The sequence below is a fragment of the Thunnus maccoyii genome, chromosome 13 (assembly GCF_910596095.1).
Source record: "Thunnus maccoyii chromosome 13, fThuMac1.1, whole genome shotgun sequence".
In the NCBI taxonomy this organism is placed as follows: Eukaryota; Metazoa; Chordata; class Actinopteri; order Scombriformes; family Scombridae; genus Thunnus; species Thunnus maccoyii.
The window spans coordinates 25373403-25396417 of NC_056545.1; the positions used below are offsets into that span (position 1 = coordinate 25373403).

The 23015-nt window shown below is 39.5% G+C and overlaps 1 protein-coding gene across 3 annotated transcripts in view; it reads right to left on the bottom strand.

Annotated features, from left to right (window-relative positions):
- ncor1 (nuclear receptor corepressor 1) overlaps positions 1-23015 on the bottom strand; it is a 59894-nt gene that overhangs the window by 31600 nt on the left and 5279 nt on the right. For all 3 annotated transcript variants that reach the window (XM_042430605.1, XM_042430604.1, XM_042430606.1), the window contains exons 3-14: positions 19922-20016; positions 19496-19703; positions 18996-19178; positions 16863-16976; positions 14800-14856; positions 14593-14645; positions 13846-13912; positions 10560-10732; positions 8271-8361; positions 6978-7156; positions 6769-6823; positions 6076-6177 (exon numbers count right to left, since the gene is read on the bottom strand). In XM_042430605.1, the coding sequence (XP_042286539.1) occupies positions 6076-6177; positions 6769-6823; positions 6978-7156; positions 8271-8361; positions 10560-10732; positions 13846-13912; positions 14593-14645; positions 14800-14856; positions 16863-16976; positions 18996-19178; positions 19496-19703; positions 19922-20016 (1377 nt within the window). The remainder of the gene's footprint in view (positions 1-6075; positions 6178-6768; positions 6824-6977; positions 7157-8270; positions 8362-10559; positions 10733-13845; positions 13913-14592; positions 14646-14799; positions 14857-16862; positions 16977-18995; positions 19179-19495; positions 19704-19921; positions 20017-23015) is intronic.

Consider the following 23015-nt stretch of genomic DNA (forward strand, 5'->3'; position numbering starts at 1 on the left):
AGTTGCTTATTATTTTAAGACTGTTGCTTACAAGCTACTTGTATATTTTACTTTTTGATGCAGATCAAGGGTCTTGCCAGAGTCTTGGGCATGTTAACCCATATTTAGTATTTTGTATATTAAAAAATGACATGGAAATATGCTTGCAACAATATTTTGGAACTGATATGATGATTTTACAGCACAGTGTGATGATGTAGCTGCACTGCACAGTTTTTAAAAAAGGGAAGCCCTGCAGATTCAGAGCCCAGATTGCAGGTCGATGTATGCAGAAAGGACCACGTCAAACTTGGACCGGGACTTTAACTCTTGACTCATTTCCTGCCTGCAGCAGTCTGCATGTTTTTGGCACTCGACAATTCGGAGACTTTTCTGCAGTCTGTTTTAGGGCAGAATTATTCTCCCCATACTTCTCTTCAGTGAGACGCTGTTCTGGTTGGGTCAGGGAGCGCTCGTGTTTGCTTTGGAGGTGGTCAGAGAGCCGTGGCATTCCTGCCTCTTCTCCCACACTGCGTAAAGAGCCTATACACAGATGTTCTCCAAAAGTCAATGAGGCCCTGTGGTTCTGTGGTTCTTCAGTGTTTTTTAAATGAAGCTCTTTCCTGACCTGGCTTGAATATTTTGAGAGTTTTAATTTCTCCCCTCTTTTGCTGATTCACAAGTCCTGTTTGATTTAGGAAATGACAGAGCCACAAGTCAATCTTCCCTTTCCTACCACAGAACTCAGGCCACCGGAGGAATCTCTCACTCCTGCTTCAAGCAATTCCACTGCAGGACCAGGAAATGAAAAAAAACTACTAAATTATGACTATGCATCTCCTCTACCCTTGAAATTCATTACAGTTATTGCCATCATTGAATGACACAATTACTTGGACAGAAGATCTCTTCAAAATGTCTAGTAAATGATAAATTACGGTAAAGAAATTGTATAAAAAAGTCTGAAAAGGGAAAGGATTATGGAATACATTTAAATCACTGCATTTACCAGGAACATTTTACCATGCATTCATTTTGGATAAAATGTGCAGTCCTGCTGAGGGTGCTATTAACTCCTGAGCCATTATGGTGGAACATTTTACTGTCAAGAATAACTGTAAAAGAAGATAATATTTGGAAAAAAAAAATAAAAAAAATCAAGCATTAGCCACAGTTGCCCTGGTTACTGGGAGCTCTGCAGAGGAAAAAACTGCTGATCATTGGTGCTACAAACCAATGAAATCTACTTGACTGCTTGATAAACTTTACTGGCAGGCAATTAAAAAGGGAGCACTTAAGGAACATTTCCCCATTTTAGACCCCCACAACAAAAGGACAGAGATATACATATTATACATATGTACTCGCCTTGTATATGAGCACTCAATATATACTATTCTGATCTTAATATAAACTTTTACATTGATAAAAAAAACACTTGACAGCCAGGAGAAGGCTACATTATGTTTCCAAAATGGGTGAAACCTTTTATCACTTCAATTTTTCAAAACACTACCACCAAAATTGAGCTTCATGTCATATTTTTCATCTTGAAAAACGTTGCAGTGACAACTGCAAAAATCACTCATGCTTTTCTTTATAAATGCTCCTATTCTACTAATCAACCATTCTGTCATTTTACCACAAACACATGCTCTGGACTTTTCTGTGTTCTGCTATTTGATTAATGTGTTGTCTTCGCGAGTCAAAAAAAGAAAATATGGCCTGTAGCGCAGGTGTTTTTGAACAAGAGATGAGATAAAAAATGAAGATATCGTTGTGGAAAAACTGGAATTTTTTGCAGTGTTGCAATGGAAACTGTAATTCCTGCGTTGACCTTCTCTCATGGTGGAAATTATTTGTTTCACATTTGTCTTTGGTTCTCCTGACATGGCTGATGAACAGATAAGCACATTCATTTTTTCCACCGCTGACAACAATGATTCCAAGACCCATAAAACGTGTCAGAGAAGCTCATAACAATATGTTTATACTACTCTGCATATCTGTTTTAGAGCTCATATTGCCTAATATTGACAATTCTGATTACTGCAATAGCCACATCTCAAAAAAAACATGATTACAGGGTATCCTAGTGAACCAGTGCTCCAAGACAACTAGCACATTATCACCATGTTATACTGTGTGAACTGCCAAACAAATTCAAATGTGTCAATCCAAAATAATCTTATTTTAAACTGGAATAAGAAAATATTTTTATATTTGTAGTACAGCCCTGGAAGAGCATTGAAATTAATGTGAAAGTTATAGCGTAATCACTGAGGGACGGCACCTCCCTTAGTTCAAATATAGATAAGATATCACACAATAATAAACATTCATTATGACGATCATAAAAATAAAGATCATAACATGCGACACTGGATTGCAGCTAGTCCTCAATACTACCAAAGCTGCATAAAAAGCAAATAATGATATGTTGTTATGGGAGGAGCTTCTAGCTGACAGATATACAGACTACATTTACTTAAATGCTTTGTTTTTGTCATAACAGAGCAGCATGGGCAAGAAGACCCTCTGACACGACCAGTGTGTCAAGGCGCAAGTTCCACTTACCGATAACCAATGAAATGGTTGCAGAGATGAGGGGGTGTAGCCGGTGTAGGCTTACACAAGAATGTGTACTGTGAGTATCGATGCTTATTGTTGTCGAGGCAGAATATTCATTTAGCTCAGAGGTGCAGTCAATAAGAGTCAGCTGACATGGGGGGGTATATACTTCAATGTTTGAGGCACATTTGCACAAGAAATGTTTTAAAGCTGTCAGTCTGTCCAAAGCCTAATACACTGTACTACAAAGTATGACATTAAAAAATAAACACACTTTTTATTTTTACCCCAACCCTATTGCATAAATGCATATGTACATGCATGACCACATAGCCTTGGCTTGACTGTTAAATTAAAAACCATGTCTCACTCTGCACATGTCCTAGAAAAACCACCCTAAAATAGCTGAGTTTGACTGCCTACAAGCCTCAAGTAAATATGGAGGCTAAGAAACGAACTGCCCGAGCAACAGAGCAATAAAAAAATACGACACAGAAAAAAAAAAAACGAGAAGATACAGGACAAGGGAAAAAAAAAACGGAGTGAGTGTGGTAACAACTACAAAGCGAAAACTGTGGTTTCAAAGCTGGTGACGTACCTGCAAGCTCATTTGCTGGTCATAAAAACCCTTTTCTCTGCTGTGAGCCACAGCTTACTGGTGTTGCAAATGGGAGTTTAACCTCCAGTACTTCCATAGCGGTGGTAACGGTAGCAGTAGAGGGGCAGGACAGCACCATAGCAGAGCTCCTTAGAAGGGCTGCCGGGCCACGGCACCGCCGCACATATTCCGGGAAAGCGTGTCATCAGGCCGCTTAAGCCGCCCAAAGAATTGTCCATCTCACATGCACGCACTAATCTATGCAGGGTCACTCAAGGTAATCCCTGCCGAGCACTCCTCTTTGATTGGCACTCACAGCAGCACAGTGAGTTTTTTGGGCCTGTCAGATGGCTGGGCTGTACCAACTCAGCTGTTTCAGAGAGGGGTGACTTTTTCTCTCTCTCTCACTCTCTCACAGGAACAGAAGAAAGAGGAAATGGAAAACGAAAAAAAACAACAGCACACACTCAGCGGATAAGCTGCCAGCGCTGACTCTGTCTTGCAGAGGGTTTTTTCCCTCAGTTTCACTCACTCGCCCTACATTCCACTGCTCTTGCTTTTGCTCACTGTCCTCTTCCTTCCCTCTCTAATGACTCACTCTACTCACTCCAACTGCAGTTGTTAAGTCACACCAGTAGCTTGGAAATCCACTACATCCTAATGTGCATTACTCCAAATGGCGAAGAAAAAAAAAACAAAAACAGTATTGACTTCATTCGCAACAACCGTAAGAAGGGTTGGAAAAAGCAATAAAGCTGTTTAAGCAACTGACCAGACGATGATAGAGACCATCTTAGACTCTTTTTTTTTTTTTTTTTACATTCAAGTGATGACCCATGACCCAAATTATGTTTCGTTTAGCTGTTCCACTCGTACAAAATGACCACCTGTCATGTTAAATTTCAAGTGTCAAAAAAATATTGTAGGAAGCATCTTAAAAGACTATGAAACATGACAACCCAGTTCAGCAGTGCACCGCAGATGCAGAAGTGGGTTTTGAGTGAACACAGACAACCTGGTATTCATCCACGTTCAACAGTCTCATATGTGTCATCAAACACGTGTGTTAGACCCATGTCCAATATTCTGTCTCATTTGTATGTAAAATTTCCACCCAAGAAAGTACATTTATGTGTTCTCGTCTCTTAAACGAAGCCCACGCTGTGTTTTAAATTTAGAAAAAGCAACTTGGAGGCTGCATGATTTAACAATAAAGTATTTAATGTGATTCTGGCTGTGTGTGGATTTTGTTACACTATAAGTAAAAGAAGCGAGAGGTTTCACCGTGTGAAATGACAGTGTACTCCAAATACATAAAAGATAGCGTTTGCTTCAATTAGCTACCATCAGCTGAAAATCTGCCAGTTCAGACTGATTTTTATTTATCACTCTGTGTCACAGAAATGAACAAACACTTTCTCAACTGTCTATTCTATGAATGGTTAAAAAAAATTAAAAAGCTGACTCACCCATTAAGAAATTGTATCAGTCACTTAGAAAAGTAAGAAAAAACATCTTTGTGTTGGAGATGTAATCATGAACTTCTGTGCCCTCCACCTCTTCCTATATAAAGAAACAGTCCACAACAAACCCATTGTGTTCCTCAGTACTCGACGCAGAGACAGAATGTCCTGTACAAGGACTGTGGCATCGATGAAGTAAGGAAAAAACATCCACTAGAATGGCCAATGTATTTAGTCAGCCAACACGGGGATGTGAGACGGTGCTGTGATGGTCTTTTTTGTACTGGATTTTGGTGCAAAGACAACAATTATATAAAACCCTCAACAACAATCTGTGTACTACTGTATCTCCACAGCCGTCACTTTGCAGTTTTCGCTGAGAAGTCCACAAAGTTCACATTCCAGGTCTGACAGTGATTTAACACTGAGGCTTTAAAGGGAGAGGAGTCTGCAGTTTGTTTTTATGCTGGATAATGCAACAAGTAAATCTTTGTGGGGGCATGTGCAGCAGTCGTGGCAATGGGATCAAGCAGACCATTCCTGTCATGAAATAAATCAATGGAATTATTTCACTTTCATCAAAAATCTAAAAGACCAGTAGTGCAGAGAAACTGTTGAGTAATGCTGCTTATTCTTATATATTTGTTATATCATTACATATTTATAAATCAAGAGATTGACTTTTTTATTTTTATTTATTGTAACTGCTAGTTTATCCTCTATACAGTGTGGACATTGCAGCTCGTCAGGCTCAGCTCTACATTGGCAGACTTGAAACTTTCATCAAGCTGAAAACTTTACAGCTGTGCAACAGCTTCAGTTTTCCTCATCCTGGAAAACATTTTCCAGAACGCGTAAACTCTTATTTATGTAATTACATGCTCCATTTAATATTTGACAGATAATCAACATGCTAACAATTAACAAGACAAACAACTCAAATTGTAGCCATATCGAAATAATCCGAGGGTTGCTTGCTTATAACTGAAGAAAATGTGGGGAGTGCTCACTCTGCTTCCTGTTTTGCTGACCCTGACCCATGAAGAGTGCCAGCAATGTAGGAGCTAAATCCTAAGCACTTAACACTGTAGAAAGCTGTGGCATGTGTGTAATATATATGGTAGATATATATCTGTAACACCTACCATGTACTGTCAATCTGATGACCAGATATGAAACAGGTGTGGCAGAAGAGTCAAACAAATCTGAACCCAAAAGCTTCAAACTCTGCATGTGAAACGACCACACCTCACAGTCAACTGACATTTCAATATCAAACTCCCTGTAAATACTTCTGTTTCTCTTTAAAGTCCGGTCGGATCTAAGATATCGAAGTATTGCTAAACTTGATATAAATTTGAATTAACTTAAACTTCATCTTTCATGCTCTGAATACAAAGAGGAGATATCCAGTAACTTGTCAATCACAGCAGGAACAGACATTGAACAAAGTCTCAGGTTTACCTGGTTCCTTCCTCTCCGTCTTCCATAGTTTCGCCTCACAAGCGTCTTGTAGTTGTGGTTCTTCTTGGTCAAGTAGTAGTATAGGACACAGTCAGCAACACACTGAAACAAGGAATAGCGAGTAAATATGAACAGATGTCACTGAAACTGGAGGCAACGTGGGTTTTTTTTAGAGTTCATGTATGTTTCTCCTTTGCAGTATTATATCACAATCAATATTTTAATAATAGCCTGAAACCACAAACCAAACTGGATTATCCTTAACAAGATGTAAAATTAGATGTTGGTATTGATATGTAGAAGACTAATGGGGGATTATGGGAACCCACAGAGTGCAGAGTTTTTTAATATTTCTGTTTATTATAAACAAATAATCACTTCACTGCCTCACTGCCTGCTTTTTTCTAAACTAGTAAAAGTGTACAAAGACTCTTTGAGTGATGTGCACTTTAAATTAAGTGAAGTTGGGTTAAATATTTCATCACAACCTGTACAACTTCACTACAACACGGATGAAAAATTAAAAGTTTAGATTTTACTATAAATATCACATAATCACATAGAGCTTTATGGTCTTGAACTTTGGGAGAGTGAGGCATTTTAATAGACTGCCTAAACAATATCAACAGCATGAAATCCTTCTCTTAGTTCCAAAAATGGGCACATGGTGTGAAAATGCCAGCAGCAGTTTACCTTTCTCTCTAGATAGGAGGCAATCAGGCCAAAGTTCTTGGGGTGTTGGACGAACCTGCAAAGAGATGCCAGTATTATTCATGTGCTAAAGCCAAAAATATATATAGCGCAAGTACAAGGTGGCATAAAGGTCTATAAACAAGATCTGCACTACAGACTTACAGGGGGGGGAAACTGACATCTTGTGCAACAAAACAAAAATAACTCACTTCTCTTTAAAGATCTCCTTTTCGTGTTCGGTCCACACATTCATGAACTGCCGGGCTTTGTACACCTTCATTGGGTCGTCCATCAGGCCGTTCATGTTGATAAACTTCACTCGCCTCTGCTCGGAGTCGTACATCATAGGAGGGATGACTGACAGCTGTCTCATCTGTTTCTCGTTGTTCTGTGGGACACAGACAGGGGAAGTGGACACAGATACAATTCGTCACAAATCATTCTGAAACTTCGATACCTCTACTTCCATCAGCAGGGTGTAAAAGCACAAAGTTTCAAAACTGTGTCCGCTGAAATGAGAGACACTTTAGCTGGGAAACTGCTTTTCAACATGGGAGGAATAAACCTGGGTTTTTCAATAGAGAAAGGTCTCCCTAATTCAGTATATCAGAGTCAACCTGATCACCGCTTCACCACTGAGTGAGCGGCTCAAGTGATGGGACATCAGTTAGTCTCTCAGGCTTGACATAAAGAATGATGTGCCTGCCGAATGCCGACCAATATTCCTGCTGCAAAGTCGGCCTCTTAATGACAACACTGGAGTAAAGACAGACATTTAGACTATAGAGGCCATAAAGAATAGACTACTACAGGAATAAATGCATTTGAAAAGTTTACCGTATTGGTCCGAACTTATTTTCCTGGAAATATGCCTGAAAAAGTGTGTTTGTCTTATATTCAGGGTCTAGACTATTACGTGTTCACAACATCAGATATTCTTTTTGAATGGATAAAGTGTGTTTATAGTGAGTGTGTTAGAGTCAGTCAGCACTAAAAGTGGTTGGTTAGTCCAGTTTAACCTGCAGAAGATTCTGAAGGCTCGTGTGACATGGTTTTCTGCCACGGAGGAAATAAATTCATGACGAGTTCAAAGAGTCTTCCGACGTCTCTATTGCAGAAATGGAATATGTCAAGCTGCCAAATACCATTGTCACAGATGATAAGGAGCTCAAATCCACAAACAGGCAGTTGTATAAATGCTAACTGCCAAAGAAAATCATTTTGGACCGCTTCCAAGAGCCTGACAGGAGAGTGTGTGAGTATGTGACTATACTATGATGAAAGTTATATTCAAAAAGTGTTTTTTCCAAGAACAGGTGTTGGAAAAGAGGGGGTCATCTTATAATCAGGCTATATATTCAGGCCAATATTTAGGAACCAAAAACATCTGAGGTTTACATTTTTTTTATGTTATCACAACAGTTTGAACAGCTTCGCTAATTTGTGTGGTAAGGAAAAAAAAAAATCAATACTGCGGCAGCTCTACTCCAGATAATACCCACCTCCTGCTCAGAAAGGCCGTCTATGATTTCAGAAATCTCATGCTCGCTTCTTGCAATTGTTGCAGAAAGGCCCGTTCCTCTTTGTCCAACCCTGTGGAAAATAGAGACATATTGTGTTACAAATATCACAGTGTTACAAATGTATTTTAAATGTTGCATTACATTTGAATGCTGTGCAAAGACAATAACAGTTGTTATTGTCCATTCTTTTCAGAGGAAAATACATTTTCCAAGCTTTGATGACTTTTTCCACAGTTGTTTCTTTTCCAAACAAAACCAGAGTCAAATTGCTAACATGAGCAACAGGAGATAAGTTTTGGAACTTTCGAAGCTCTGTTAACAAACAGAATCATTGTACCCATTATTAATGAATAAAAGTCTTGCTCTGACCAGTTATTACTTGCTTCCTCTTTCACGGTCTAGCAGTCTGCATAAACAGCGCTGACATGAAAACTCTTACTTAGAGATTTTAGTGAAAGCCCAAAACGTCAGCGCCAGGAACAACCAGACGCTGGACCCTGTCCCTGTCTCCCACCCTGCCCAGCAGCACCCAGACAGCCAGTGTCTCTGTCCAAAGTAGGCCACCGCACACAACCTAGTGTCCTCCATTAAGTGATAGTTGAACAGGCATTTTAAAATTGGAGGAGACAATTTTAATGTCTGGGTGTGGCTACAGTCTTTGGCTGCTTCTCTTGTCAACATTATTAATGCATCAAAAGATTGCTAAAGTGAATATGATTTCACTCTTACAAGTCTCCCACATACAGTAAAGTAGGTCCTTCACTATTTTACAACAAAATGTGTTTACTTCAGCTGTGATTCGGTGTGACGGCACAAGCAGAACAAAAAAGTCCACTATTACATAAAATACAAGCAAAAGCTTAAATTCCACATTAGGCTTTCATTTTGTCCAGTCTCCAGAACAATAGATATGTCTTTTTTTTTTAAATAAATATAAGCTAAATCATTTTTCATTCAATTAAACAGCAGATACTGCTTTCTCAGTGTGTGGGATGTGGCACTAGAGCTGCTGCGGTATTGATTTTTTCCTTACTGCACAAATTACCAAAGTCATTCCAACCGTTGCAGTGACTGTCATTAAAACAAAAAATAAATCTAAACCTCAAATGTTATAAAATAATTGGTTCCTGGTACTGTATTGGCCCAAGTATAAGGCCATCCTGATTATAAGACAACCCCCCTCCGCCCCTTTTCCAACACCTGTTTTTGGAAAAATACTTTCTGAATATAACTTACATCATAGTATAGTTACATACTCACACACTCTCCTGACAGGCTCTTAGAAGCAGTCAGAACTTTTTTTCTCCAGCAGTTAGCATTTATACAACTGCCTGTTTGTCTGTTTGAGCTCCTTATTATCTGTGACAGTGGTATTTGGCAGTTTGTCATATTCCGTTTCTGAAGTAGAGATGTCGGAAGACGCTTTGAACTTACTGAATTTATTTCCTATGTGGCAGAAAAACACGTTAAACAAGCCTTGAGAAAACTCCTGCAGGTTAAACTGGACTAATGAACCACTTTTAGTGCTGACTGACTCTAACACAATCACTATAAACAGACTTTAAGACACTTGCTAGCCTAGCAACATTAAAGCTACAAACAACCCATAATGCAACACTCAATGGAGGAGTCAGTTTGACACTGGTATTTTATCCATTCAAAAAGAATATCTGATGTTGTGAACACGACGACCCCACTTTTTCACACGTATTTCCAGGAAAATAAAAAACCTGTCTTATATTCGCACCAACTTTTCAAATGTATTTATTCCTGTAGTAATCTATTCTTTATAGCCTCTATTGTCTAAATGTCTATCAATAAGTCTTATGTCTCTAAATGTCTTAGCACTCATCATCATCATCATCCTCATCATCATCAGGCACATCATTCTTTATGTCAAGCCTGAGAGAATAACTAATGTCTCATCACTTGAGCCGCTCACTCAGTGGTGATCAGCTTGACTCTGTGGTGGGCGTGACGTGATTGCATTACCATGGTAACACAGTAACCACAGCAGCTCTACATCGCACCCATCAAATTTAAGGAGTACAATTAATCTCCTTCCACCAGCCAATTATTGAATCTGATGAAAACAAAGTCCACCCCTTCCCAGAGTAAACCAATACTGAGGAGAGGAGGAAGACTGTACAGCAAAGTGGGAAGGGTACCCGTGTGCTTCTGAACCATGAACCAGTCATAGCCAAATGTATATTATAAAACACAACGTTATAATGTCACAATGCTGACCAGTCACAGGTTAATACCTACCTCTGGAAGCGCTCCTGCTGCTCTCTCTGCTTCCGGATCTCGGGAAATTGTCTTTCATAGTACTCCCGTGTTCTGCTGTCCTTGGCTTTGCGTCTGGGGTTGTTCTCCATCCGCTCCACCTTCTTCTCCCAAGCTTCCATCAGTTGGTCATAGCGCTGACAGATCTTCTGTTCCTGTGCGCACAGCATGAAAAATGCACAACTGTATCAGGAGTGGGCATCCATCACTGCAGTAAGGGCCAAAAGAACCTCGTCAAACCGATGAGCCAGAGGATCAACAAGGAATATTTTCAAATTCCAAAATAAAATTTGTCACCTGTATCTTCGCTACATTCTTAAACCACTGACTGTAATAAGGATTAAAGATGATTTCAATCTTCTGTTGCTATATTGTTATCACAGCATTGTACAAGGTTTTGCTACACTGTTGAAGTGGTTGACATTGAGGCTGGGCAATATGGCCTCTAAATAATATTCCAATATTTTTGGGCTATATCATGATACACAATATATATCTTGATATTTTGAAATCTCCTCTAAACTACTCTAGACTACTAAAATCCTAAACTACTGTTATAATAAAGTTAAATAAATAACTGTTTAAGTTAAATAAATTACTGTTATGATAAAGTTAAATAAAGTACCATTATAATGATATGAATGAAAGCAGAACCACTGATGCTTTTATTTTGCAACACCCGGCTCGTCTCGGGCTGGAAGTTTAGTTGCTGTGAACTTGAAGCTTCTGGTCAACAGAAGGTCGACAACAACAACAGTTAGCTGTTAGCAGTTAGCTGTTCGCAGAAAGTTAAACTGTTACTGGTGAGATCCAAAAACATCATGGTCTGAATGGACAGGCGAGTGTGTGCGTCATATGTATGTGAGTTTTTTCTTTTTGTCTCTGTGAGAGGGAGAGACCCATAGGAGAGACAGAGAGAGAGAGAGGAAGCAAAGCACCTAAGAGAGGCAAAACATCAAAGCAAGTCTGATGCCAGCAGCTTTAAAAAAAAAAAAAAAAAAAAAGTGACTATTTGTACTCGATTTTCGTGATATAGTAATTTATTACATCCCAGAAAGAACAAGCTGTGATACATCGAGTATATTCGTTATATCGGCCACCTTTGATTGCGTTTAGGGCGGATTCTGGAGGTGAGAAATAAATTCTCAAGTTTTTGATGAAGTAATGGATAGAGCTCAGTTTGTTGGAGGTACATTAAATGCAATATGTTGCTAGATCACTGAACAGAAGAGGCAAAGTAAATACAAATAATGGAAACATCATTATTAAAATCTAACCATCAGACCACCTAGCAACAAGAATCACGACCTACCTCTGTCTTATTGGCTGTAGGTGAACATGAATGTATTAGTAGATGTTTTTTTTTTTTTAATGACAATGAAATCAGTGTTGTAGTTTATCTTTGAGAATGAGCATTAAAAAATAACCACAACTACAGACGGGCTACAGAAACTTTGAGTTGAGAGAGTACATGCTGTTCAGGAACTGCCTCTGTTTGTTGTGGGTTTGCGCCTGTCTTTCACATTGCCTAATTCAGTGTGCTGACCCAGGAACAGCTTGTTCTGATGCAACTATTCTGTTTACAAATCGCTTTCAAAAGCTCTTTGCCATAACCAATATTTGGTTACAGAAGCTTACGTTTAAATCAGCACATACAGAACCAGTCAAAAGTTTGGACACACTTTCTCATTCAAGTCAATGGGAAGTTGTGTCCAAACCTTTGACTGGTACTGTACATGTATTGTATATGTTTTTATATAAAACTGCTCTGGTACACTGTAATTCTACAGGAGCAAGATCAAATACCCTCAAAGATCTGACTTGGTATTTACTGCTAAAATAAACACTGCACTTTACTGTACCATAAAAACTAAAAACCACATTTCCAGAGTCGTAAGAGTTAAAGTGCTTAGTGAAGATAAGATTCCTGTATTGGGAGGACAATACAGCCTCGTTTCCACTCTCTGCTGCGACAGACAAACAATTCACCTTCCTCTTGGCATGAGGCCATGTGCACTCTGCCATTGTTCAGAGTCCAAAAGGTCTGTCTGACCCTGACAGGGAACAGCCAGAGAAAGGTGGGACTGACTGAACTACTACAATACAAAAAAAAGAGCAAATTGCTTCTACATGGGGTGATTCTGAAATTTGTAACTCACTGGTTACTGATAAGAAAGACAGACAGGCCGTCATTTGGACAGCATATGTGTCATATCTGTTCTGTTATGTAACAGTATTTATTTTCCTACTGAATATGAAAGTAGGTTTTGGCTCACAACATACTTTTTAACAGGGGAAACCAAGGCGTTTCCTGTACTGAAAATACACAAGTAAATGACTTTTATTAGCCAAGCATGCGGCATGCCTCTTGGGATTACAATGTCTGTCGGTCACTCGGTCCACCACTTTGTTCCAGACTGAAGTATCTCTCCAACTATTATATGGACTGTAATGGAAATTTGTAGAGACATTCATGCTCCCTAGAGAATAGCACTGATGGGTGATCCTCTGACTTCTCCTCTAGCCAGCCTGAGGTTTACATTTGTGGTTGTGAGTGAAATGTCTCAACAACTGTTGGACAGATTGCCTTGAAATTTGGTTCATGTCCCCTTTAAGATGAATTATAAGAACTTACAACAACTTTGTAATTTATTACAATAACTTTACTTAGAATAACTTTAGCGCATTAGCAGGCTAACTTAACTAAGATGGTGAACATGGTAAACATTATACATGTTAAACATCAGCACATTAGCATGGACACTGTCAGTATGTTAGCATGCTGACATTAGCTACAGCATGGACGTAGACTCTAAGTGTTAAAGAATTGGTTTCACTGCAGCCCACAATTTCTATATTACACACTATATACATTAACCTGATAATTACAAGAGTTTCTTATTTAAGGAATTATATAAAATCAGCTTTAAATGCTGAGTGAGCTCTAGTATTTAACATTCTGTCCAACAATATGGACATTCAAAACTTTTCTTATTTGAGTTTGATGATGATGATTTTTGCAGTGTACCCAGACTGTGTCAATATTCAGTAGCTTTATGTAAACAGGGAAGATGCTGCGTATCAAAACCTTTAACAAGACCAATAATATTTCCCCTGGGCGGCTGAGGTCATCCTAATGCAAACAGTCAGATATGATATGGCTGTTACACTGACCACCAGAATGAGTGCTGCTGCTAATGCGTCCAGAGCATTCACACACAAATACCTGGAACTTCCACCACACTTTCTGAACAGCAGGGACACTTACCCTTTGTTTACGAGCATGGTTCCTCCTTTTAAAAAACAAAATCAGCTTCTTCCTCATGACTTGGTTGCTACAAGAGAACAACACTTAAAATCAGTGAAATGGAGATATCATAGAGTTCATTAGCAAAATTATTGTGGCATTTTCCAGAAAGCATACAAAATTGCACACTACTTAAAAAAGCCATATTTCAGCAGAAAAGTAAATTCTTTGAGGCAGATAGCTTGATTATTGTTTCACCCTTGAAAAAAACATCATGGACATTGTTTATTTGCACAGTGGCAGGTACAAAATACTGGGAACTCATTTGTTTACACATGATGGCGGCTGTGGGGAGAGAATAGTGAGTGAGCTGACCCTGAAAGCATGTGTGTACAGCAGATTCACACAGAGGTGGTCTCTGTCCTGATAAAAGACCGAGTCAAATGGGCCACTCTCAAGGTACACACTGATAAGGGTTCCTAGATCCTAGACAGCCTGGCCTTCAACCCCAAACACAAGCCTACGTTAAACACACCTAACCCAGACACATGTACGCTCTTTTACTTCCTTTCTCAATCACTCTCCTTGGTGTCAGTAGGGCAACTCAGTCAGGTGACGCAGCAATCAGATTAGACAGGTTTATCAGCTGGGTTTATTGCACTGAGGTCAGCGTTACCTCAAGCTGAGTTGGTTCCTATGCTGTTAATATGTTAAGCATCATGTCTTGCACTTCTAATGCAAATCTATGATACAAATGTGGATACTCACGTTTTGATGTTGTCATGGTACACCTTTGTGTCTGACGGCTGATTGTACAGGGGCTAAGAAGTGTAAAAGAAGACCAGACACAGGTAGTGGATTAGTCATTAGCCATTAGACAAGCAGTAATAATTAACTTGCCACTGATCTAAGCATTACTTCTTCTTCAAAGCTCATGCAAGGACAAAATATATTATTAACCATTTCATAACATACCAGCTCAACCTTAGGACCAAGACCTTCCAGTATTTTATGGGCCTCTTCAGCTTTTTTCTATAAAAAAATAAATAAATAAATAAAGGACAAGAGTTTTAACAAAGATCTACCAAAAAAAATCACTGCAAATTCAAAAATGAAACATTTTCACCTAGAAAAACACTGCATGTGAAGATCAAGATTATATCTTGGTTATACTCATAGAAATATAATATGAGATTATATACATAACATTTTAATTGGTTACAGCATAAAGAGAAGCTTCAATTAACAAAGTACTTAAATGTGGCCATGCATTGTTACATTTTTACAGCAATTCAAATTTTCCAGTTAATTACTGTAACTATAAAAAGGGCAACAATTCAGGAAAATCATGAACTCAAAATAAACTTCAATAACTTAAAGTACTGAATAACGAAAAAAAATGGATGCTTGCTTGAACATTTTTAGATACATATTGTTTGTGCTTGAAGTATGACCTTCTGCATTTGATACATTTGAAAACTGAGCAGCTGCAGCTGAAAGGATACAAGAAAAAAATAAATAAATAAAAAAGGAAGAAAGAATGTTCCCACTGCAGCATAATTAATAGGGTTGGCAACAACAGATTTCCTGGATCAGAGCAGACTGTCAACTTATTCAAGATCCTCAGAAAGATGTTGAATAACTTTTTTTTTTTTTTTTCTTTGCATAAGCCTCCAGCCACAGACTGAGACAAACAACCAAGACCTAAATGCTGTGCACAGAGCTGGAGCAGCTTTACAGCCTAAAGGGTTAATGGCTGACTGGGAAGGAAGGCGTGTCCCAGCACTCTCCTACCACAACATTGTCTGACAGACATGAACTGCAGTGACCTTCATAAACACACACTCACTCACTCCCCTATTGTTCGGCTGAAATACAGATAATGAGGCCTGCCTCTGCACTTGACTGTTGGTTATGTGTGTTCTTAATTGATTAAACGAAGTTAAACAAAAATACAATAGGTAATATAATAATATAGGAAATACCTCACGAAAATACATGTTTACTTTCTCACACTACTGCCTTCAAAACATCAATGATGCAAAAAAAACCACAAGACATTCCAACATATTCCAATGGCAGACGCCCAAAATTACTTCTGAAAATTAACACATTGCTACGCCATAGGCCGTTTTTCATCAGGGGTGGGGATAATCATGCAGAGCTGAGCTGTGAGAAAACTCATGGTGCGAGTGTTTTCCCACAGCACAGCAAGGTAAAATTCACTGATAATGTATTGGAGGTGTGCAGAAGAGCCAGTCATTCGCAGCTCTTTTTCCAACATCTTACTGTGGTCGTCTCTGCTTGTACTATTCCTCCCTGCAACGTTTAAACAGACCCACTGAACAAATAGCGTTCAATATGTTGTGTAGTTGGTGTTTTTAAGTTGCAACGCTTTAAGTTACACCAACTGGCACAAAAAATTGCATTTCCTATCGCTGCTCCACACTGAGAGCCTCCTGCTGGTTCTCCAGTGAACAACGTTAATGTGACACAGCAACAGCAGGAAATGTTGAGTTTGTATCAGCAGTAACTTAACACAGCTCCAGTCAAATACAGTAACGGTAAAACAGTAAAACAGGGCTGATGTCTGAAAGTAGGAACAGAACGTAGTGAAACTAAACTCCAAACCACAGAGATCAGTTAAAAGATACAAAAGTACTGAGAGCTAACACAGAGAGACATAAAAACACGTGCTCAACTGCCAGTTTAGTGCAAGACATGGTTTAGTTTGAGAGAGGAGACAATCACTGGCTGGCCGTGTTTAGCCATGCTACTAAGCAGGACCACGAGTGTGCGGTTCGCCTTAGGTGTCCCCTGCTGTGAGGGTGCAGTGGAAATGCATGTGTTCTCAGCTTTGTGTGGCTCGGCATGACTTAAGTGGGCTAACCCAGGCCAGTGGAAAAACAAAAACTTTGACGCAGCACAGAGATGATAAAAAAAGAATAGCAGGAATTGTTAAGAACACAAACAAATTGACAAAAGAGAAGTGAGAAGAACAGATGCTTGTTTTTTGGTGTTTGCAGCAGACGACTAACCCTGTTCTCATCGTAGATGATCTGGACTATGCTGCGGTGCTTGTGCTCCACCGGGGGAGGGGTCACTGGCTTTTCTGGCTCCACTGGCTTTGCTGCTTCCTCTTCTAGTTGTTGCTAAGAGACAACACCAACATAAAATATTTTTAACCAATAGTACACAAGACAAGACACACATAATACACACAGGAAAAATATGGAGGGACCTCCTCTCTTCTATACGTGACTCAATTAAATGTTTTGTTATGTGTATTCATGTTCATACTGAACACATGGTAGAAAACACACAGAGAGTTACGAATGTAACTAAGGTTCTATGAGACGGTATGAGATACCTGGATATACATCGCACGCATGCACAGGGGGTCGAGACATAATACCAACAAAGTCACACGTGTAACCTGGATGACACAAGCAACCTGATAGAGGGGCCTGGCACCAAGGAGTTGTATCCTTTTCATCTTCTAGCCTAAACGCACAGGTTGTGTGTGTTGTTAGCATTAGCTAGCATCAGTGCTTTACCGCCTATGTCAGGAGCCTCGTAACCAATCAGTTGGACCTATGATTCTGTCTTCCAGAGGCTACATAGCTAGTGTTCATCTCCGCTGGGAGTTTTGCCAAAACTTTTCCAGGCAAGTAGCCAACTTTATTTCCTCCGTCGGATATGCCTTGCTAACGTACCCGCTTAACGCCTCCGGTCATTGCGGGTGAACTGCTATCATGTGCTGTATTAGCTTGTGGGTTTTATACTTGACTGACCAGTCTCGCTGAGGTGTTTTCGCCTCATTACGACAGTTGTGTCGATGATTGGGGAACCGTAGCAGAGAGTGTTTTGCTTCACTCCTTGGCTACTGACTAATTACATGCAATTACAACTAATAACGGTGACCTGTGTGAATTACTGGTGACATTAGCAGAGTCTGGATTTGTAGCTGGGTGTTTTTCGCTCTACTGCTACATCACTAGCCTTACTGCGATAAAGGTGCTGGTTTAATTGGATTTGTAGCTAATCTACAATGTGTTGATCTGATCGTAGCTTCTGATATCTGAGCCCATACGTGTATTATCAGATTGTTCTCTACAAACTTGTTCAAGTATAACACTTTTTATTACAGAAATGAAGGTTTTTGCCATTGGGGCCATGCTGATGCTGACAGACAACCTGAACTACTGAGTGTTTGATGGCTAAATGTTTACAAGTTAAAGGTTATGTAAACTACCAGGTTACAGGGATGAGATTAGAAGTTCCTGAAATGCCTCAAATAAACAAATAAATCCCTGAAAATCTTGGGAAAACGCAGACTGAAAAACTGAAAAGTATTCTCTCCCAGCAAAGCTCAGCTTACATTCCTATCTAATGAGACGAAATTCCAAAAAAGATAGCAGCAGAAAAACAGCCACAAACTAGATTAAAAACAAGCTAATCCAGACGAGAAGATAGGATGATGAAAAACTAAGCCTGCATCGCTAGAAATTGAGAGAAATGTTGAGAGACAAAATGCAACACTGTATGGGGCCTGTTATCATTAGACTCAACACCAGATTTTTCCAGGAGGGAAAGAACTCCAGAGCCTGCTGGAAAACTATCAAATCTGAGATTATTTTAATCCAAAATGATATTTTGCCAATGCTACGAATTAAGACTACTGACATGACTACAACTTGTTATATTTGTCACTTCAACCTGACCTTCAGTTCTGATTGTGACGTTTCTGTGCATACACCGTTGGCCTGCTATGACTCTCCTGTGGCTATATATTTATTTACATCCATGTCACTTGATTATACTTGAACACATTCATGTCTGGTTCTGAAGCTCTGATGGTAATGCAGTCACTGTCACACCTGCTCTTTCAAATTGTAATTATTACACTAAACATCAATCAACAACAGGACCTTTAAAACTTCTATTATGGTGGTTTATAATTACACATAATTTCATAAAAGCAGTAAGCCATTGATGTTTGAGGTTTAACAATTCATCATTTCTGTTCTAAATTACCTCACTGGTAACCTCATGGGTTATTGCTTAACCAAAAAACCAAGTGGAATTGTTCCTTGTGCCAAGTTTTCTTACATAACACCTATTGTGTTTGATGCATGTTCAGAGACAAAAGGTCTCACTGGGTAACCAACCTGCTTTTTCTTCAGCTTGAAAATCTGCTGCTCCACTTTAGCAATCTCTCTGTCCACGCGGTCCATACTCTGGATCAGCTCCTCCTTGGACAGCTTGGAAGGTGAAGTGTCCTGCTCTTCCCCCATGTGTAGTGTATGTCCTCCTGGGGACGCGGACTCCACTTTGACGGTGAACTGAGACTCCTGGTAAAATGAAAAAAGGTTCATTGAGATCACAAAAACTACAGGACAAGTTCTCTACAAACCGAATGATTCAGTCCTGTCTCATAACATTATTTACACTTCAAAAAGCAGCCAGTGAGGCAGTGTCGCATAGGGTTCTACATTTTGTTGGGTACCGACCTCCAATAGTACACATGAACACGTGCTGACATTATAAAACATACAGAAAAGTTCTGTCTCATTATGAGGAGACTGTAAACCATAATACGACCCATCTCAGTTTGTCTCTTAAAAGGACAAAAACACAACTGCGACTAACTGTGAGGAACAGGGCCCACCTTTTTGACCTCCACAGTGGCTCTGAGGCTGTCCTGTACTGTGTGGGGCATGGGCAGGACAATACCCCCAGCGGTAGGAGGGGTGCGGGTGATGTGGGACTCAGCAACAGTCTCCATGCGAGGGCGTTTAGACTCCAAGACTTCATGTTCAGGCTGGGCTGTGACGGAGTGAAACTGCTGTTCGTAACCATGGCGTCTCTCGGGAGGCCTAAAGAACAGAAGTAAACAAGAACTCACATTTACAGATGGAGTCACACCCAGCTGTCGAGATAAATGGCTCCCAAACTGTAATCTGGGGTTATCCCTCAGGGAGTGCAAATGGGGGAAACTGCAACACAATACTGAATTTAGAAATCTGGATTGAAAATACATGGATGCAGTTATCATCTGTTAGATATTTAGGCAGCAGGTCAGTGAAACCCTCACCTTTCAGTCCCAGGGTGGAATTCAGACAGTAAAGATGGTCTTCTCCGACCCTGTGGATCCTGCATGTGAGTCCGATAGTCTGGGACGGTGAAATCCTGCAGGCAAGAGGTAAACACCACAAAAACACTTTATGAAGCAAACTGATCAAGGTCACAACAATATGGAGGAAATGAGATCTGCTGAACAGAAAAGAAAAATAAACCATGAGTTACTGCAAAGCTACCATTATCAAAAAAGCACTTCACAGATGAAACAAATAAATCATGTTTACAGTGAGGCAAGTCTCGCCCACGCCAGCGACTCGCTCTGCGTTTTTCAGTTGCACATCTCACACCCATCTGACGCAACATATACGCTTCATTTTTAATCAATACAGGCTGCGTACTTCGCTTACGCTTTACACATCTAACTGTGACATCAGGAGTTTTTTTATGGCTCTTTTTTTTTTCCTCCTAATTTGCACAAGTAACTGCGTTGACTGTGTATTGGGCTGCGAGCGCTGTTAAAAGTCGTCTGAAGAGCGACGTCTGCGGTTCGAGTCCAGCTGGGGACCTTTGTCGCATGTCACTCCCCTCCTTACCCACCTCGTTTAAGATCTCTGCTGTACTCAATCTAATAAAGGCAACGCTGCTAAATGAAGGAAATGGGGCATTTCTTAGCTTTCAACAAGTGCAGAATATAGGACATAGCATCTGAATACTAAACACTAACTAATCCCTATCTGTTAAAATAACAAGGTTCTCAAATTTATCAGCATGTACAGGAGGACATGCCCATGTAGCTTAGAATGAGAACACAACACCACGATATCATGTCTAAGCTTATTAGAAAGATGAATGAAATAAAACCATAGGACACTGTGGAACAAGGGCTGGTCGGGAAGTGGCCAAACATCTCATCAGTCAGTGGACAATGATGAAATCATCACAATCAGTAGCACTGTCTCTATCTGGCAAGCTAAAATTAATTTTGTTCATGTCAAGTAAATTGATTAAACCTTATTAAATACTCTATTTATTAAGCATTTATCAAAAAGCTTTTGAGAAAAGAACACATTAATGTTATCAGCACAGAGTGACCTCCAACCTGAACAAGCAAATGCAGTTACAGGAAACATTTCCAAACTCCAGTTTTGTCCCAGATTTAAGCAAACAATCCGAATGCCCAGAAATGTACCGCTGACAATTTTCTGTGAAAGTAAGTTTCTAAGAAGTAAGTCATTCAAAACGGCTAACAAACATTATCCGATATTCACAACAGTCAAATGAATTCAATGCTATACAGACATTATAGAGCTGCAGGAGTATGTTGTTCACTATGATTATCTATTCATCTTTATTGCATTTCAATTTGACAAAAAACTCCTGACAACTTCAGTGTAATAAATAAACCTGTAAATGTGCTTCAATTCTACAAATATTGAAATTAAAAGGTCTTGAAACACATGAAATTAGTATTTTTTTTTGAGTTAAAATATTACTAAAACTAGTCTCAAAACCAACAACAATGCCTCCATAGCAAGCAAGACATTCATAGCAAATGCCGTCCCAATTCACTTGCAGGTTGCCTACGTAGTGAAAAGGCTCTTGCAGCTCCAGCTGGGTTTGAGAAACTAAAAGCCCTAAAACTGAAGCCACACAGAACATGAAAGGCTACATGAGGCCACCGCCTCCATTTAATTTTCAGTGTGTAGCTGCGAATCAGTTGCGAAGAGGTCAGTGAACATGCATTACCCATTCGGATTAACTGTCAACACAGGTTTAAGGTGCAGCCCGAAGGCCTTGTTCAACAAATCTGTCTGAACTTCTTCTTAGACTGCCTACCAACACAAATCTTGTTTGTTCACTGCACTTCACTGCAACAAATTCTCAACCCACGCAATCAGTACTGCTCTGCAGGTGCCTAAATTTAATGTCTCATCCCAACCCACAAAAAGTAAAAGCTGGGCCTGAACCTAAACCCGCTGTTCATCACAATCACAATTAAGGGCAACAAAAGAAATCCTTCTTATTTCAAATGCTAGACTTCCTCTTGGAACAAATCTCTGACTGTGTGCAAAGTGAAAACAAAACAAAAACATATACAGTATAGCATTCAGCTACTGTCAAAAATGAAACATATCTCAATTTATGTACAAACAAAACCTTTAATTTAAATCAGTCAATAATTGTCCAACCCAAGCCCAATATTTTAATTAGAAAATCAGGCCGAATCTGGTTCACATCTTCCTTCAGGATTGGTTTTTCCACAACGATTGCAACGCATTACCTTGATCGAATCTCTGACTCGGTTATGGTTAGAGTCCAACTGAAATCACATTTAATCATATTTGCAGCCAAAAATAATGTCAATGTGTGTGTAAATATATTGGTAATAGTTCTGTATTATTAAAAATTAAGAAAAAAGGTAAATATCAGAGATGCTCCTTTTTGTGTCAGCCAGCTAGAGGAGCATGCTGGTGTTTGGGTTTGATTGACAGCAGCTAGCAGGCTACCGATGTTACAGAACAGAGACAAAGAGAATAAAATGGTGCAGCTGCAAGTCATGGGCAGACAGTGTGACGTTAGCAGGGATTTTAAAGAGCAATAATCACACCAGGTATGTTTACACGCTGTTTAATGTGCTGCAGCTTAACAGCTAATTAGCTATCTAGCTGCTAACTGACGTTAGCAGTGCACTTTTCCCCATCAAATGTTTGATTGGTAGCTTGTTCAACAAGCTAAGGTGCAGGACAAGACACGTGTTGATGTAAGTTAGATAAGGAGACTTTAGCAGGTTGTTCAGAGTCTGTGGCTCTTGTGTTGTGTGGCAGGATGCTTTCAGACTGACGTTATCGCTTTATGCAAGAAATAATCGAAATAAGGTCTCCGGCTACATAGGCGAATATAAGAACGGCATTTAAGCAAAATAATGTAAAACTAGGTGAAGCCATCATGAAACCAAAGAATTGAAACTGGTTTCTCTCAAAGGAGAAAACAGGATACCTGATTTACAGAGCACACATATATATATATATATATATATATATATATATATATATATATATATTTATACAGTGGACACAAAATTGCAAATTACTACCAGTGTTCCTAGC